General features: G+C 43.3%; 1 protein-coding gene across 5 annotated transcripts in view; it reads left to right on the forward strand.

Moving 5' to 3' along the window:
• Positions 1 to 16,479, forward strand: part of mink1 (misshapen-like kinase 1) — a 28,153-nt gene extending 11,674 nt beyond the window's left edge. Inside the window, exons 12-32 of one of the 5 annotated variants that reach the window (XM_030100480.1) lie at positions 2,454 to 2,561; positions 3,177 to 3,263; positions 4,888 to 5,067; positions 5,159 to 5,329; positions 5,656 to 5,922; positions 6,131 to 6,210; positions 6,330 to 6,433; positions 6,524 to 6,615; positions 6,878 to 6,901; positions 7,177 to 7,328; positions 7,451 to 7,568; positions 9,035 to 9,151; positions 9,373 to 9,484; positions 9,642 to 9,791; positions 10,312 to 10,455; positions 10,973 to 11,107; positions 11,244 to 11,344; positions 11,457 to 11,606; positions 11,697 to 11,856; positions 11,942 to 12,081; positions 12,521 to 16,479. In XM_030100480.1, the coding sequence (XP_029956340.1) occupies positions 2,454 to 2,561; positions 3,177 to 3,263; positions 4,888 to 5,067; positions 5,159 to 5,329; positions 5,656 to 5,922; positions 6,131 to 6,210; positions 6,330 to 6,433; positions 6,524 to 6,615; positions 6,878 to 6,901; positions 7,177 to 7,328; positions 7,451 to 7,568; positions 9,035 to 9,151; positions 9,373 to 9,484; positions 9,642 to 9,791; positions 10,312 to 10,455; positions 10,973 to 11,107; positions 11,244 to 11,344; positions 11,457 to 11,606; positions 11,697 to 11,856; positions 11,942 to 12,081; positions 12,521 to 12,604 (2,676 nt within the window). In that variant the 3' untranslated portion in view covers positions 12,605 to 16,479. The remainder of the gene's footprint in view (positions 1 to 2,453; positions 2,562 to 3,176; positions 3,264 to 4,887; positions 5,068 to 5,158; positions 5,330 to 5,655; positions 5,923 to 6,130; positions 6,211 to 6,329; positions 6,434 to 6,523; positions 6,616 to 6,877; positions 6,902 to 7,176; positions 7,329 to 7,450; positions 7,569 to 9,034; positions 9,152 to 9,372; positions 9,485 to 9,641; positions 9,792 to 10,311; positions 10,456 to 10,972; positions 11,108 to 11,243; positions 11,345 to 11,456; positions 11,607 to 11,696; positions 11,857 to 11,941; positions 12,082 to 12,520) is intronic. The other 4 variants (XM_030100483.1, XM_030100481.1, XM_030100482.1 and 1 more) reach the window with 4 other exon arrangements.
• The last annotated feature ends 100 nt before the right edge of the window (positions 16,480 to 16,579 follow it).

Raw genomic sequence — 16,579 nt, forward strand, 5'->3', positions numbered from 1 at the left:
GGATTCATCCTTTCCTACCGCACTTTGTCCTTCCAATGAACTTTCCATGAATCTGTTTGGATCCAGCTCTCTGAACATCCCGTCATTTCAGCAATGTTCTCCTGTGGTTTATCCTCCTTGTAAAGGATGTCACACATCTGTCGACTCAGCAGTTCTTCTTGTTTTTCCTGTAGTGTGTGATGAATGTGACTAAGAGTCTCAGCAGTGAGACTGTGCAAATAGTGATTTATGTTAAATTTAAAAATGAAGGACTTGCAACAGCTGTTTTGAAAGCGTTGCCACTTTCCTTGCTTATTTCTGTTATTGCTATTGAGATCAGTCCTAGTCTTTGATATTCTTATTGGTTCAATATTTTATCTCCATACCTATCACGTGTTCTTTTCACATATTCTGACTTTGTTTTATTTTCTCTTTCAACCAAATCACATCCTCAGACTTTCAGAAATTTAAATGGCCCAAAAAAAGAAATTGGTAAAAAACCAAAGAAAGCAACCAGCAAATAAATTAACAGGTCAATAAACGGCGTGTGAAAAGAAGAAACACTTCATGCTCATTCCATACTGCCTGGTAAACACCGTTAGTTTGACCGCTGAATGAACTGCTTCATGGCCTGAGCTCCCTGTCAGATCTGTTCCACAGTCTGACTCCACATATTAAAAACAAAATGTTTTTAAAGTTGTGTGTGTACACAGATGTTTGAAATTTAGCTCTTTCCTTGATCCCGCTCTATTTTAAACAAACAGTTTTTGGATGTTCTCTGCAATAAATTATTCGATGCTTTGAAATGATTTTTGCAGTTTCAAAATAAACCAAATCAGTGAATTTTAATGTTTTTTTTCCAGTGAGAATCGTGGATTATTGTGATGTCTGTAACCGGGTTTGCGAACCATGCCTATGGCCCTTTTTCTCGGTGTGCTTCATGTTTTGTTTTTATCTCATTCCAATTGATCCTGACATCAGGAACAAAACATACTTTGTACTTTCTGATTTCAGAATTGACCTTACCTTTGTGTTGTAATTGCAAAGCTGTGATATAAATGTATTTTTAACCCAGAGAAACTCAAAAACAAAAGTATGTTTTCTAAAATTGCTTTTTCCCTCAAGCCACTTAAACTACTTCATGTTGCTCTATTGATCCAGTACTTTTATTAGTGTTCTGTTCTTTGTTATAAGTGCGCAGCTTTTGTGCTTGGCTATTTGTTGTTTTCCTCATATTACTCAATATATATTAGTAAACAAGCTGTTTTGTTTTCAGGAAGTTTGTGAAATGCCAGGGTAACTTGGGTTGCAGTCTAGTCTTGGAGGAATATGAATATAGAAATGACAGAATTGTTCGAGCGACGTGAGATACTTAAGATCTGTTTTGTTTCACAGCAAAATTTCTTACTTGTCTTCATGATCACTTTAACCGAGCCCTTAAAATTGTATACGTTAACTAACTTATCTGTAACTTATGAGAACCAGTACATTATATTTGTGTCTATCCACCAGTTATAAAGTAGCTCACCAAGAAATCAGATATAATTAACGATAGCATGTAGAAACCCAGGACAATGATTACATGCTGATGACGGCAAATTTAGATTTCCCTTTCCTTCACCATTTAAACTTATGTTTCTTTCAGCAAAATTTCTGCTGGTACTTTGTCTGTACCGCATACCAGAGCACATATTGTTTAAATACTCTGGCAGCTGATGTAAGATTTTGCAGTATAAGTCCCATGTGTACGGATTACACATATCTACATGTCATCTTCTTTTCCCAGCATCTGAACTTGCTCTGATGTTGACATATTGTACAGAGTTTATGTCATGGAGCGTGAGGCATTGTGTGTGTGAGTGTGAAAAGGCTGCATCTGTTGCTAATGTCTCTGGCAGACATACCTGCATAATCTGGCTAAATGATGGGCTGCTGCTCACTAAGTGTCGGCTCCTCTGGAATCTATGAGGAGTTATGTGGGATTGCAATGAGCCACAGATAATTGCACTCCTATTGCTTTTGTTGCTGTTGTGCAGTACTGGTGAAGTCATTGACTGCAGTAACGTTGCACCACCCTAATCTTTCTCCACCTACTAGTCTGCCTTATTTAGCACTTTGGTCCGACAACATTAGAATGGACAGGATGATTTTGTCTCACTGCAAAATCTGCTTTAGGCGGCCAGTAATAAAGTTAAAAGGAAAAAAAAAACAGGAACAAGCAAACAGTGTCTTTGTATCTAAATCAGGGCAACTCATTGATTGGGATGCAATAGGTTTGTGTTTATTTTTCAGAATGACTCACAGCCTTTATTCTGTGCCCCGCACTACTGCTCCTTTTCTTTTCTTTTTTCTTTTTTTTTTTGCATTTGTTTAGCACTTTTGAAAGGAGACTTGCCGTATAAGCGGCCTGATTCCTCTGTGCCGCTACAGCCTCTGTGCTCATTTCTCTTTTCCCTGTCACCCTTCTCTCCCAGCAACAGAGAAAAGAGCGAGAGATGGTGAGGCAGCAAGAAAAAGGTCCCCATCGGAGACTTGACGATATGAGACGGGAGGAAGATAGAAGGCTGGCAGAGAGGGAGCAGGTAACCAACCACGGGAGACGTGGCGTCGCACTCACCCAATCAGTGTGGAGTGTGGGTGTGTCCTTCAGCAACACTGTGCAAGTTGCGCTGGTGGTGAAATTCCATGAGTGGGTTGCCATAGCAGCAAGAGTCTAAATTAGTGTATTTACTCAGAGATGAGTTTTCTGTGGGTGAGCTCTCTTCGTCTCTTATGCTGCGTTTCCAGTCTACCTTCAGTAATGCAGGAGTCTGGCATAGAGCTCGGTCACCTTGTAGCGCTAACCGTGGGTTTAATGTCAGTCTGGTACCTTACAAGAGGATCTGTGCTCTGCAAAAATTGCTATTACTTAGCAATTCATCACAGTATCGGTGCAATGCTTAAAATAATAATGTGACAAGTTGATTGTTCTCCCATTGACCTCCATGCTGATTAATTATAAACAAAAGTAAAAATTTTTGCATATTAAAATTTAGAATAATGGATTTTGATTTACACAACATGCATTTCCTCAGGCTGAAAAGATGTTGCATAACCGTTTATCTGCTCCTGCCATCTCTGCATCCTCTCCATCAGCTTTCCTTCTCTCCTGTATCACCTCTTTGCTGATCCTCTATTTTTCTCTTTACTTTCCTCAGGAGTTTATCAGGCACAAGTTAGAAGAAGAGCAGCGACAGCTAGAAATCCTTCAGCAGCAGTTGCTTCAGGAGCAGGCGCTTCTTATGGTATCTAGATGTTCCTACTCCTTCATCATGCCATGTTTTCACTGCACAGGTTTTCACGTCCACCTCTTGGTTATTAAACCAGTAACACAAGACAGGAATCAAACAGCAGTGACCCAGATTTGTGCGCCAGTTTTAGACAGTTTTCAGCAAATAAGTGTATCTTGCTCGTATTGATGGGTAGAATTGCCACACTCCTGGCATCTTTGTTTTAGCTTTGTCCTGCGGAGCGTAGGAGTTGCTGTCATCAGGATTGAACTCTTTGTTCCTGTTTTGTAGAGGGAGAGCTAACCCAGTTCTATCTGCAAGACACAGTTGATCTTTTTTCACCATATCAGCACACATAATTTCTCTGTGCATGCATATTGCATGCCTCTTGTGCCCATACCACAGTTTTAAAGGTTCGGGGTATAGTTGGCACAAATGATTTGTGCTACAAAGGATCAGGAGCAGCGCTGTGTGCCTGCAGGGGGAAATAACTGTGCTTCGACATCAGCCTTATTTGCAGCACTCTCTTGGAGCTTGGAACTGGTTTCTCCAAAAGCATCCATGTTTTTGATGATCCATATTTGGCCATTTCTTTTTGAATTCTGAAGTTGTAATCTCAATAACAGATGTAAAGGAAAAGTGTAAATTGGGAAGATTTTGGCTCTTCACATTTTCAATCTGCTATGATCTTCTTGGCATTATGTTTGCCGATTGTCTCAAATAAACTAGGATCTGGTGAGCTTACGAAAAGTCAACATTGATACTTGTCAGACGTATTTAGGAAAGAGCTGAGCTGCTGTTCTACAAGACTTTACATGTGTGTTTAATATTGTGGGACTATGTATGTAGATTATAGATGGTATTGTAAAACAAAGCACGTTTTCTGAATAGCATTTGTCTATGTTTTATTATAAAGCAATGACAACTACCTTAGAAATGATAAAGGTAAAGATCACGTTCCTCTTGCCAGTGTAACTTTAATGTCATCGTCGTTCACTGTTGTGAGTATAGTCTTTAAATCAACCTGGATTCTGTTTGAGACAGATGGTTAATTATGACGCGACTTTATGGCTGAGTGGCTTCGTAGCTTTGAAAAATCAATACAAAATGTGCTGAAGAGGAGTGAATGATTAGCATCATAAATGCAGAGACCAGCTGGTAATATATCAGTGTGAAGGTATGAAGATTTGCATTGTGATGAGTCAGGTTTGAAAATCTTATCTCAACATCCCCAAACCTTGATTCCTCTTGTTTTCATGTGAATATAAAGGCATCTAAAGCCTCAGACCCATTCCTCCAACCCACAGTGAAAAGCCAATAAGTCAACTGACTCAGTTTTCCACTGTTTGATATACAGCACAAAAAGGTTTAGTACAGACATGATCGATATCCGTCTTCATGTGGGCTGATAATTGACTGCCATCCCATAATAAGAGTGCAAAAATGTGATAAAGCTCACAGCATTTATTATCTTAGTGGTTGACAGCAGCACTGGGCAGCTGATAAAACACCTGCCCGGCCGTCCAAGTGAAAACAAACTTTGTGTTTACTGTTGGTTTAGTTATTACCTGCCTGAACTGTGTGTTGAATCCAGCCTGATGCAAGCACAATCTTGACTGCGTTGTTTTTCTTTACTTAGGAGTATAAGCGCAAACAGCTTGAGGAGCAGCGGCAGTCGGAGCGCTTGCAGAGACAGCTGCAGCAGGAGCATGCCTACCTGGTTTCTCTGCAGCAGCAGCAGCAGCAGGATAAGAAGCCCCAGCATTATCATTACAACAAAAATCTGGAACCCAACAACAAGCCGACTTGGGCCCGTGAGGTAACAGCGTAGCCATCTTTTGAAGCATCACAAGACAAACTTTAGTTTCTGTGTGTGATACAGTGAATGTGTCCCCCTCCGTTTACTCCAGGTGGAGGAGCGAAGTAAGATGAACAGACAAGGCTCGCCCAAAATCTGCACCACCGTCTCCGATACTGCCATCCAGTCTCGCTCGGACTCGATCAGCCAGTCTGGAGTGGTCCAGTCTGCACAGACCCCACCAATGCAAAGACCAGTTGAACCCCAAGGGGGCCAGGGCAAGGTTCGTGTTTCCTGAGCTTTAAAGATGTTTTTGTTAACGTTGTGCAAAAACGGCAGAAAATACAGCTGCCAAAGCCTTTCTGTCGCTAATTCTTCAGCTGCTTTACTCTCAGTTCCTCGCTTTACTTTATTTATGCCTTCTTCCTCTTCTTTTGTCTCCTTCCTCATTCCATCCATTTATTGTCATGTTGTTAACAAAACTAAATTGAAATGCAAACAATCTTGCGTCCTTCCCGCCTTGGGTCTGCTTCTGGGCTACCTTGCGCACCCCTCCTTCCTCTCGGCTGCTCCTCCTGCCTCCTGGCGTGCTGCCGCTGTCCCCTGCAGTTCCAGATGGCTCACTTGGTTCCACTGAAGCCTTACGCCGCTCCCGTCCCTCGCTCTCAGTCCCTGTGTGACCAGCCCACTAAGAACATGTCCGCCTTCCCCACCCAGGACCCCTCCCTCACACCCACACCCCGCCCCATCCACTCTAGAGAGCTGGTGCGGCAAAATTCAGACCCAACTTCTGAAACGCCGGGACCGCAGGGCCTCCAGATGCGAGAGGACCGCGGGCCCTGGATCCGCTTGCCAGATGTTGAACTCCCACCCAAGGTAAAGTCCAGTGGCCGGCTTTGACTCAGCAGCGTGTGAAGCACTTTTAGTGGTTCTAACACTGGGGGAGTTCATCCAGCTGCTGGAATTCAAATGCATTTTGAACTACCTGATCCTTGATCTGAAGGTCTTTGTTGTACTTTTCGCTCCACATTAGTATCTTTACAAACTGTTGCTGTACAGAAGAACATCATTTACCTTTTTCCAGATTCCCCAGAGGACAGCTTCTATTGCCACAGCTCTCAACACCAACCTGACCTCTGGTATCCGGCATCCAGTGAGAGCCAGGTACTAAAGAGAGCCAAACACTTCGATGAGATGCGTCCTTACATTACTGCCTTGGAGAAAAAAATAGTGGTAAATAGTAATGACAGCTTGAGGATAACAGACTTGTTTCCATATGGCAGTAATCCAGATCTGAGCCGCAATGATCGCTGGGAGAGAGGAGACAGCATGAGCGTCATATCCAATCTGCCCCAGACGGGTTCTCTAGAGAGACACCGCATCCTGAGTGAGTGGCTTGCCTTCCTCATGGTGTTTCTCAGCACACTGTCTTTGCAGTAAGCCATCACTACTACTTTACAACATGCCCATTTTTCAGGTTCCTCCAAAATGGATTCGCCTATGTTGTCTCAAGATAGTCGACATAAACCAGGGGAGTCTCGAACTTCCTCCCGCCCTGGTCGCCCTGCTGTAAGTGGTTTTCGTGGCCTTTCTCCCTCTCTTCAACACTAAATACAACATTACTGAAGTGGTGTTTGCCACAGTTAAAATTTAAGCACTGATGTGGCTTTACGTATTTGTTGGTTCATTATAGATGCATTTCTTTTGTAAATGATCTTAAAATGTAAGGATCTACACACGTTAATGTGACACTTCAGGCATTTCTGCTATTCCTCCTCATGTTTCTCTCCTTCTCAAATCCCTGTGCTTGACTTAACCTCAAAATGTGCAGAGTTACAAGAGAGCTATAGGGGAGGTTAGTATCACTGTGTCTTCCTGTGTTGTGCCGAGCTTGATGTTAATGCATGGGTTTGCATTTGATGTCCGTGTAGTGATATTTAGTCAATAGCATGCTTTACACTCTTTGCTTGTCAAGCAAATCATGTTTTGTCACTGAGCAAAGTGTCATTTTTAATTACCGAGCCATATGCTTGCTGTTCTTGAGTTCCGTCATGGTTCCTCAATGTCACATTTAGGAAATCCAGCTGTGTTTGAATATTTTAAAGTGTGTTGTTCTGTGTGTGTGTGCAGGACCATGGCCTCTATGCTAAGGAGCGTGCTGAGGAGCCACCGAGGCCCCCGGTAAAGGCCAACGATTACTCCTCCTCTTCAGAGAGCAGCGAGAGCAGCGAAGAAAGTGAGAGCGGCGAGGGGCCCGAGGAGGAAGAAAGCCCCACAGACCGGTATAACAGACATCATTACTGATAAGTCAACAAACACAAAGCGACTTTCTCCTCGGTATTTTCCATGATTAAACTTGCGGTGCTGTCTCATCTTGCCCCCACCCCTCCCCTTTTGGTTTCAGTCACAGGGACGCAGACACTGATTCAGTCAACACCATGGTGGTACATGAAGATGAGGGCGAGGGAGGAGAGGGAGAACAAGCTGGAGGCTATGGGGATCAGACCATGCTGGTGCAGAGAGTGAGTCATCTGTATATGTAATTTTGTTCAAAATGCATCGTGGTTTCCAAAAGGAATCGGCACAAAACATGACACAGAATATTATGAAGCCGAGGGACGAGGGCTCTTTGTGTGTGTGGTGCATGTGTGTTTATGTGTAATCAGCAAATAAAGGAGACATTGTGTTATCGGAACTGTTTTTTTCCTGCGGAAGGAGTAAATATCTCTAATGGCATACACATGTGAGATAGCTAAAAACATCAGTAATGACAGATTCAACAAACACTCATTTAACGCCAAAAAACCTTTTATTGTCGATGCGACACTCTCACTCTCACCGGTGTCCATTAGGCACTCGGACAGAAATGAATCAGCAGCGGCGCAGATGCGATAATGTCTAAAATTTTCTCTCGCCGAACTGCGGCAACCTGTTTAATGTGTTTCATATCATTAAATTTAGTTTGCTTAATTACTTGTATATGACTTGAGCAGTGATGTTGCTATTGTGACCAGAGCTTGTTTGAAAGGAGATTTTTTTTTACCATCATCCATCTTTTTTCCTGCATGCTCTATATGGGGTCATGGTCGCAATATGGAGAGCCAATATCCTAGACTTCACTGTCCTCCTCAAATTCTTCCAGCTTCTGGGGGACCTCCTTCAGACCACCCGAGAGATTTTATCTCTCCAGCGGGTCCTGAGCCGACCCCGGGCCTCCTCCCACTTGGCTGTGCCTGGTTGATTTCTAATAGGAGGTGACCAGAGGGCGTCCTAATCAGATGCCTGAACCACCTCAGCTGGCTCCACTCAGTGCAGTCCGGCCTCGAGTGTTTCCTGTGTGGTCGAGAACAGAGAGGCCCGCCACTCTGCCGAGGCCGTCTTTATCTGTGATCAGATTGTTTTCAGTCATAAGTGAGGGTGGATCTGTAGATTGACTGGTAAACGGAGAGCTTTGCCTTTCCAGCTCGGCTCGATCTCGACCACAGCAGTCCATTACAGCCAGCGCATTACTGTGGCCGCTTGCCTGAACCAATGGGACTTACCTGGTTAAAAAAAGAGAGAACTGCAACATTTGCAGCTATTTCTGTTATGTGCTGCATGCTTATCATCACAAGTGGCGACATGACTCATTGTTAGGAAGCAGTAATTAAGACAAACAGGTTTTTTTCCCCCCCGACATGCCATTTTTGTTGCTCAGTATGATTTCCTGCAAAATAACTGCATAAAAACATTTTTTAGAGAAACTTAGTCGCAATATTTGCAGAAAAACTAGGACTAATAAAGAACTAATAAAACAACTGCATCGAGTCTGATACAATACCTACCGATTCCCTTGCTGTTATTAAGACAAGATTAAGTTTTTAAAGTTTTATATATTTTTTTTTAGGTTTTGCTCTTAGCAAGAGATTTATGCTGCAAATTAACCTGAATCTAAATATAACCCACCGTTATGTAATACGATCGTCTGTGTTTTTGTTTCACCTGAAAGACCCCAGAGAAGCGGAGCCACAATGGATACACAAATTTGCCAGATGTGGTGCAGCCCTCCCACTCCCCCACCGACTCAGCCACTCACTCGTCTCCCGGGAAGGACTCCGTTTATGACGTAAGTTTCACTGATGCTAAGTATATCAGTCCTGAATTTCTGGTTTATTTATATATGTTCCATATATGCCACCATGTCAACAGTCAGTGCATCACTGTAATTAGTTGAGTCTGAAGGCCTGTTTTTTTGTCCTGATAGATTTAGAAAATATAATTTTTGACCTCTTGGTCGATTTAAAGCATGTCGATTGTCAAATTCATGCATCTTCTCCGCTTTTCTAGTATCAATCCCGAGGTTTGGTCAAAGCATCCGGCAAGTCTTCCTTTACCACTTTTGTGGATCTGGGCATGTACCAGTCACCAGGAAGTACAGGAGACAACATGTCTCTCAGCGGTGAGTCGGAGGTCCTCAACATTTACATTTTGAAGCTTTTCAATGTTTTATTATTTGACATTATTTCTCATTTTGTTAAAATATTGGGGATTTGATCCAGGCAACAATAACTTAAAGGAAGGCTGTTTGCTAAAAGCCCGTTACTGTCCCTACACAGGCTCCAGGTTTGAGCAGCTGAAGATGGAGGTGAGGAAAGGCTCCATGGTGAATGTCAATCCCACCAACACACGCCCCCCCACTGACACGCCCGAGATCCGCAAGTACAAGAAGAGGTTCAACTCCGAGATCCTGTGCGCCGCGCTTTGGGGTGAGAACAGACCCAGGACTTGACCCCTCCATGAAGTAATTGTGGTGCATCTTGTGGGAAAAGGCTTGTGTTGGAGCCATTAGAGAGAAATCCTTCAAAACAAAGGATTTGACTTGAATGGAAAATCATAAGGAAAGAGGAAAAACACCTTACTTTGAAATTTGGAGATCATTGAGATTTAGTGTTCCTTGTATTTTTGTTGTCATAGTGTGGCATTGATAAATTTCCATGGGGGAATAGATGTGTCTACTTCAATCATCAAAGCAGTAAGATAAAAAAAAAAAAAAAAGATCAATGAACATCTTGATTTGCCAAAAGGATCGCTGGGATCTAGAACTGCACTGTTGTGTTTGCTGTGAAAAGATTTTTTTCGTCTTTTCAAAAAAAAAAGAAAAAAGATTTAGGTGGTAGCTTTTTCTCACAAGATACAAAGTTGAACAGACACAGGTTTATCAGAAATGTATTTTTGGAGGTCAGACGGTATCTCTTGTGACTTACAAAAACCCGTGTGTGTCTCCAGGTGTGAACCTGTTGGTTGGCACCGAGAACGGCTTGAAGCTGCTGGACCGCAGCGGCCAGGGCAAAGTTTACCCCCTCATCAACTCCCGCCGATTCCAACAGATGGACGTCCTGGAGGGGCTCAACCTGCTCATCACCATATCAGGTGATAACCGTGGCTCGCCGCTGACTGGCTCCTCGCTACACGCGGTTAAAGCTCTTTGAGCTATTTGTGCTTTTGGCACAAGACCACTCTTTTTAATTGCGGTCCAAACCCCGGCTGCCAAATTGTGCTGATATTTTCATAGTAATAATTTTGCCTGCACTCTGACTCTGCACGAGGAACATGCAGCACCTCTCTCAGGTCCCTTTGTCCCCTTCTCTGCATATCTAAGTGTTTTGTTTTGGCAGGACTCGCTACACAAGTTTGTTTGTGATTTATATATAATGATGGGTAACAGACCTGTGAGCAAGGCAGTGTGTTTCATTTTTCTTAAATTACTTTTCAAGGGATTTCTGAACACTGCATTGACAATTTTTGTGTTGTTCTTTTGTTATGTTATTAGTAAACTCAGTAACCTATTTTATTTTATGCTGTGTGCACGTTTTGAACATGTTTTAATCTCACGTGAATCCTTTATTGTAGAGTAATCTGTAATAATTAACCTCTGTTTGTCCTCTAGGCAAGAAAAACAAGGTGCGGGTGTACTACCTGGCATGGCTGAGGAATAAGATCCTCCACAATGACCCCGAGGTGGAGAAGAAGCAGGGCTGGACCACCGTGGGGGAGATGGAGGGGTGCGTGCACTACAAAGTGGGTGAGTGACAGACGAGAGCTTTTTTTATTACCTCCGTCTATTCCCCTCCAGATAAATTCAGACAAAGGCATTTGGCCGAGTAAATAATTAATTTCAAGTGTCTAATGTCAGACGGCCTTGTGGTTGTTCTGCCCAGTGAAATATGAGAGGATTAAGTTCCTGGTGATTGCTCTGAAGAATGCAGTGGAAGTGTACGCCTGGGCACCCAAGCCTTATCACAAATTCATGGCCTTCAAGGTAAGTGTCCCGCTCGCCGCGAGATCCATAGAGCCAGATGAGCGTTCTTAGACGATGATATTCTCACGCTCGCTTTCCGCTTCCAAACCCCCTTCGATCTCTGTCACACCAGTCGTTTGCAGACCTGCCGCACAGGCCTGTGCTGGTTGACCTGACGGTGGAGGAAGGGCAGAGGTTGAAAGTCATCTACGGCTCATGCGCAGGCTTCCACGCCATCGACGTGGACTCCGGGAACAACTACGACATTTACATCCCCGTCCATGTAAATATTCCAGCCGTCAAACTGCAGCTGTTTCTTTTCTTTTTTTGATCCGTCTAAAGCCTCCGAGTGTTTTCTTTTTATCTCCGACAGATCCAGAGCCACGTCACCCCGCATGCAATCGTGTTCCTGCCCAGTTCAGACGGCATGGAGATGCTGCTGTGCTATGAGGACGAGGGCGTTTACGTCAACACTTACGGCCGCATCATCAAGGACGTGGTCCTGCAGTGGGGCGAGATGCCCACATCCGTCGGTACGGGTCAAATCGAACAGCGTGGACGTGCATTTCATCCAGCGTACGACCCAGACTTTTGCTGACGTGACACTTTGCTCTGCAGCTCACATCTGCTCCAATCAGATCATGGGCTGGGGAGAAAAGGCCATCGAGATCCGCTCGGTAGAGACGGGCCACTTGGACGGTGTGTTCATGCACAAAAGAGCCCAGCGACTGAAGTTCCTTTGTGAGAGAAACGACAAGGTAAGAATAAAAACGCCTGCGTATTTACAATGATGTCGCAGAGGTTCATGACACAAGCGTTCTTGTTTAGAGTTGGAAAAAATAAAACTGAACTCTCTTATGTTGTTGTGGAATATGAAGCTGGTCCCAGCAGCTGGTTTTCTCAGCAAAGCCAAAGTTTTTCAAGTTGTACCAGTTAACATGGGAAGTATGTGTTGGACTGCTGTGTCAGTGTGACAGCGCCTCCACTTCTTTATAACTTAACTGGCATTATTATTAAAGGCATCATTTGGAGGAGATGGTTTCAGTGCAGGGCATTTCGAAGCTCAGCTGATCAGCTTTTAGGAGTAGAGAGTGTTTCTTTTCTGGCCCCGTAGGATCACGAGTCAGGAGTGATCTGTAGTATTATTTGTTTAAAAGTAACAAACACGCGTGTTTCTGTGCTTGTGCCGTCCCTCAGGTGTTCTTCGCGTCCGTGCGGTCTGGAGGCAGCAGCCAGGTGTACTTCATGACCTTGAACAGAAACTGCATCATGAACTGGTGAAGGAACAGCTGCTCCGGTCAGTGTGAGGAACCCAGCAGGGTTCCGCGGAGGAGCCGCAGCCCAGATATTATCGCGCTTTCGCATGCACACAAATGTGAACATCACTCTCTCTCTCTCTCTCCAGCTCACACACACGCAAACACTCATGCTCTGTAAACAACACACACACACACACAATCACACACACACACACACACACACACACACACACACACACACTCCAACCTACACTCCTTAAGATGCAGTTTCGGTCGAGGCCCCCTGGTTACACTCTCTTCTTGGAATCATTATGAAAAGTTGATGAAGAGCTTCAAATGTTAATACCATCTATGGATTTGTACTGTATATACTCCGGGCTTGATTTCCTTTATTCGGTGGACTTGTGTTCAGTCGTAACTGTTTAGTTCCTAATCGTGAAGTACGTTAACATTCCTTGATGGTTCTTCAGTACATTTCGGAGAAGGCGTTATTTACCAATACTGTGTGTCCAGATGAAGCTGTAAATAGATAGCTCCTCAGTTCAGAATCATTTCCATTCCTCCTCTACAGTCGCTGCTCGAAGGCGACGTCAAGACAATAAAATGCTGGAGCACGTGTGCGCATCGACGCTCGTGAGCCCCAATTGTTCAGGGGCTCCTAAGGTTTCAGAGAGGCTCGAAGAAGGCTTTAGTACTTCAACATTACAAAGGTACATCAAGGGCAAAGTAGCTATTTTTAAATAGTTTTCAACATTTAGAGTAGACATACCAGAAGACTTCCTTTTTGTATTTTTTTCTTCTTTTTTTTTTTTTGCCTGAGTGACTTTTCACATTGCAACTCCTAATCATAGCAAGCAAGCCTCAAAAACCTGGAAGCAAAATACATTTTTGGTTTTTTTAATATCAAAAGAAAACGTCGGATCAATCTACAGTGATCGACATGATTGAAATCTCTTGCTTTGCTTTTTTTTTTTTTTTTTTTTTTTTTTTTTAATAGTTAAGGTGAAACCATTATTTTTGTCTCATCAGGCTTGTATCTAAACTTTGTTTTCATGGATTTACAAAATACACAAATTTGATATTTATCTGTAGTGACTCTGTATTGGTATTAGCCTATTGGTATTCTTAATTTTACTGTAATTATATTGCCATTATATTTCAATATACACTAATCTTGTGGAGTCTTTAATGAAGGGAGTGTGTGTCTCTGGTCGGTCGTGTCGGGGAGCGGAGAGAGTGGGTGTGAGATCTGTCGGCGAAGCAGGATGTTGGAAATCGTGTGGGGGGGGGGGAGGGTGTGCTGCCCTTATTTTACAGTAAACTACTCCGCTGTATTATATTTTAGTCCTTCAGAACATTTTGCTAGCGTGGATCTTTCTGTGAGAAGCACTCGTCCAGGAAATTGCGGTCGAAGAGCTCCCTGTGTGGTGGAGTTCGCGTCTGTCTCGGGCCAGTGGGACTTGGATTTAATATGTGGGGTCTCCGCATCGCCGCGGGAGTCTCCTTCACATCAGGCACTTTGGAGAACACGGCTGGAACTCACGAGACTTAATATATTTTATATCTTTGCATTCTGCCAAAGTTCACCGTATATTTTGCAAACAGGGGTTTTGAACGAGGCCAAAGGGAGAGCAGATAATCTACAGACGTTTAAGAGGAGACCGGATCGCTGCAGATTCCGGCAGATCACTAACCAGGGTTTTCCTTTGAAATCCAAAACCTCAGCTGACTCACTCAACTGCCAAAATATGGCAGAACTTATTCTCTCTTGCATGGACTTGTTGGGGGGGGAAAAAAACTAAACAAAACATCCTTTTGACCCAACAAATGTCCTTATAAATACATGGTTAAAATAGAGCGTCTCGACTTTTTTGTTTGTTTGGCTGCCAGCGTGAAGAAGTTTGGGAAAATATGAAAGGAATCCTGGTTGGTGATCTTTGCCAGAGTCTGCGAGCGATTGCCCTTTAAACTTAGAAGATATATTTTCTACAGTCGAAGAGAAAGCTATCAGAAATGTAGTTTATGTTCAGGGCAGAAAGCATTTAATCAAAAAGCTATATATATAGAGAGAACGCTACTTTTATGAGACAATTATAAAAACAAAATAGAAAAGGGTATAGAGAGCACTTTCACAGAAGAAAACATTTGCAAATGTGTGAAGTGTGAAGCATATAAGCCATTGAAACAGAAGACAGTTGTTTGTACTGAAATATCTGTTATGTGCCATGACCTACACTTCAAAGTACTCGATTACAATCCGCCGGGAGCTTTGGCACACATGCTTTTTATGGTCAAATCCTTATTTTGTATCAATCTACCATGTTTACAGTTTTTAGCAGTGCCTTGGAGTCGGGAAGGTGAGAGTTTTGAGGAAGGGTTGTAATCCCCCGTGCGCCCCCACCCCCGCCACCCCCCCCCACTATGTGTGTCTCTTACTTGAAATCCCAGGAAGAAGAAGAAGAGGCACAACCATATCTGCTCCCTTAATTTTCCTTGTGCCAGTTAAGTGCACTTAAGTCGAATCAAGAAAATCCCTCCGAAGGACTTGAAATGCTTTCTTGGCACCACTTGTAAACAATAACCTGAACTGACCGGGAGACGATCATTCGCTCAGATAGTTGCAATAACCGACGAGTTAATACGTGTCCAAGTAATCCGGTGTAACGTGTGTAAAGATATCCTCGCAGTGGGAGCCAGCATAGAGAAAAGCCATGTGTATGAAGCATGTTTGTAGAGACAACTTAGTTATTGTGCACATGTCCAATGAAAGTGTGCGTCCGTGTGTGTGTGTGTGTGTGTGCGTGGGTGCGTATGTGAGTGTATGTGTGTCCAGACAAATGTAGGTTGATGCTGCGATGATGAGATCAGTGCTTATTCTTTAATGATGTTGATTGTGTAATCTCGTCGTGGGGAACGTAGCTTGACGTATTCTGAGAAGCCTGTTTTATAAAATATGTAAATTAATCTATATTGAGAAATAAAAGTGAATGTACATCTACATGAAAGAATTGTATTTATATAAAAGTGTGTATCACTCTATTAATCGAAGCACAATGCATTTTAAGGCAGAGCTATAATCACAAGTGACGGAGAGGCGGATTACTTTCTTCTCTCTCACTTTGATCGGTCGTCCGGCTCGTCGGCGCGAAACCGGTCCGAGTAGTCGTTGGGTTGAGCGGGTAGTCGGCCGAGGCGGCTGTGTGCGCGCGTGTCGAATACAGCAGCGTCTCCGTTGTGTGTCTCAGTACATATTGGAACCTTAGCAAAGAGCCGCGGCTGTGTTTGGCCTCCGGTGTGAATCGGCCGTAGTTTGATTTCCTCAGGTGACGACGGCGATCGTCATGAAGGCGGACGTGTGCGGATATCCGGAGCCTCGCGGTCGTAGTCAAGAGTTGTAAGCAAATCAAATTGTTAAATCTATAGAAGAAGTCAAGCACGTATTTGAAAGCTTTAGATTTCTGTGTATGAAGTACAAAGAGGGAATCCAGACGACGATTCCACTGATTTTACACATCAGAAGTGTGAAGTCTCGGGGCGGAGGGGGTTTTGCGTTCTCTGAAGCTGCTGCTGCAGACTTTCTGCTTTAGATGGCACTACACATCATTTATTTGAACATTACCAAGTAAACATCCTACAAACAACTCAATACTTATCACTTCTACATCTCTGAGGATGTGAAATCAGGCCACTGCGAAACGAAATGTGTTGGAAATACCCGTCAGTGGTCTGTTTTCCACTTCGGTGTATGAATTCAGTGGAGTGCTCCTGTGAAATCTGACATCTGGCTGTGCTTTACAAGCTTACTTCATACGCAGATAAAAGATATGTAAACCCAAAGCACACTAGAGGTACTTATATCATAGAAATATGCAAAGATTATATTTAGGCTGTTGCATGTAAAAAAGCAAAGCTGCCATCTTAATTATAGTTTTTTTTTTTTTATTATCTATAAAGGTCCTGTGTGCAGATTGGAGAGTGATTAGTAGAAGTCATTTTA

Source organism: Salarias fasciatus, chromosome 10, assembly GCF_902148845.1.
Source record: "Salarias fasciatus chromosome 10, fSalaFa1.1, whole genome shotgun sequence".
NCBI classification, from domain to species: domain Eukaryota; kingdom Metazoa; phylum Chordata; class Actinopteri; order Blenniiformes; family Blenniidae; genus Salarias; species Salarias fasciatus.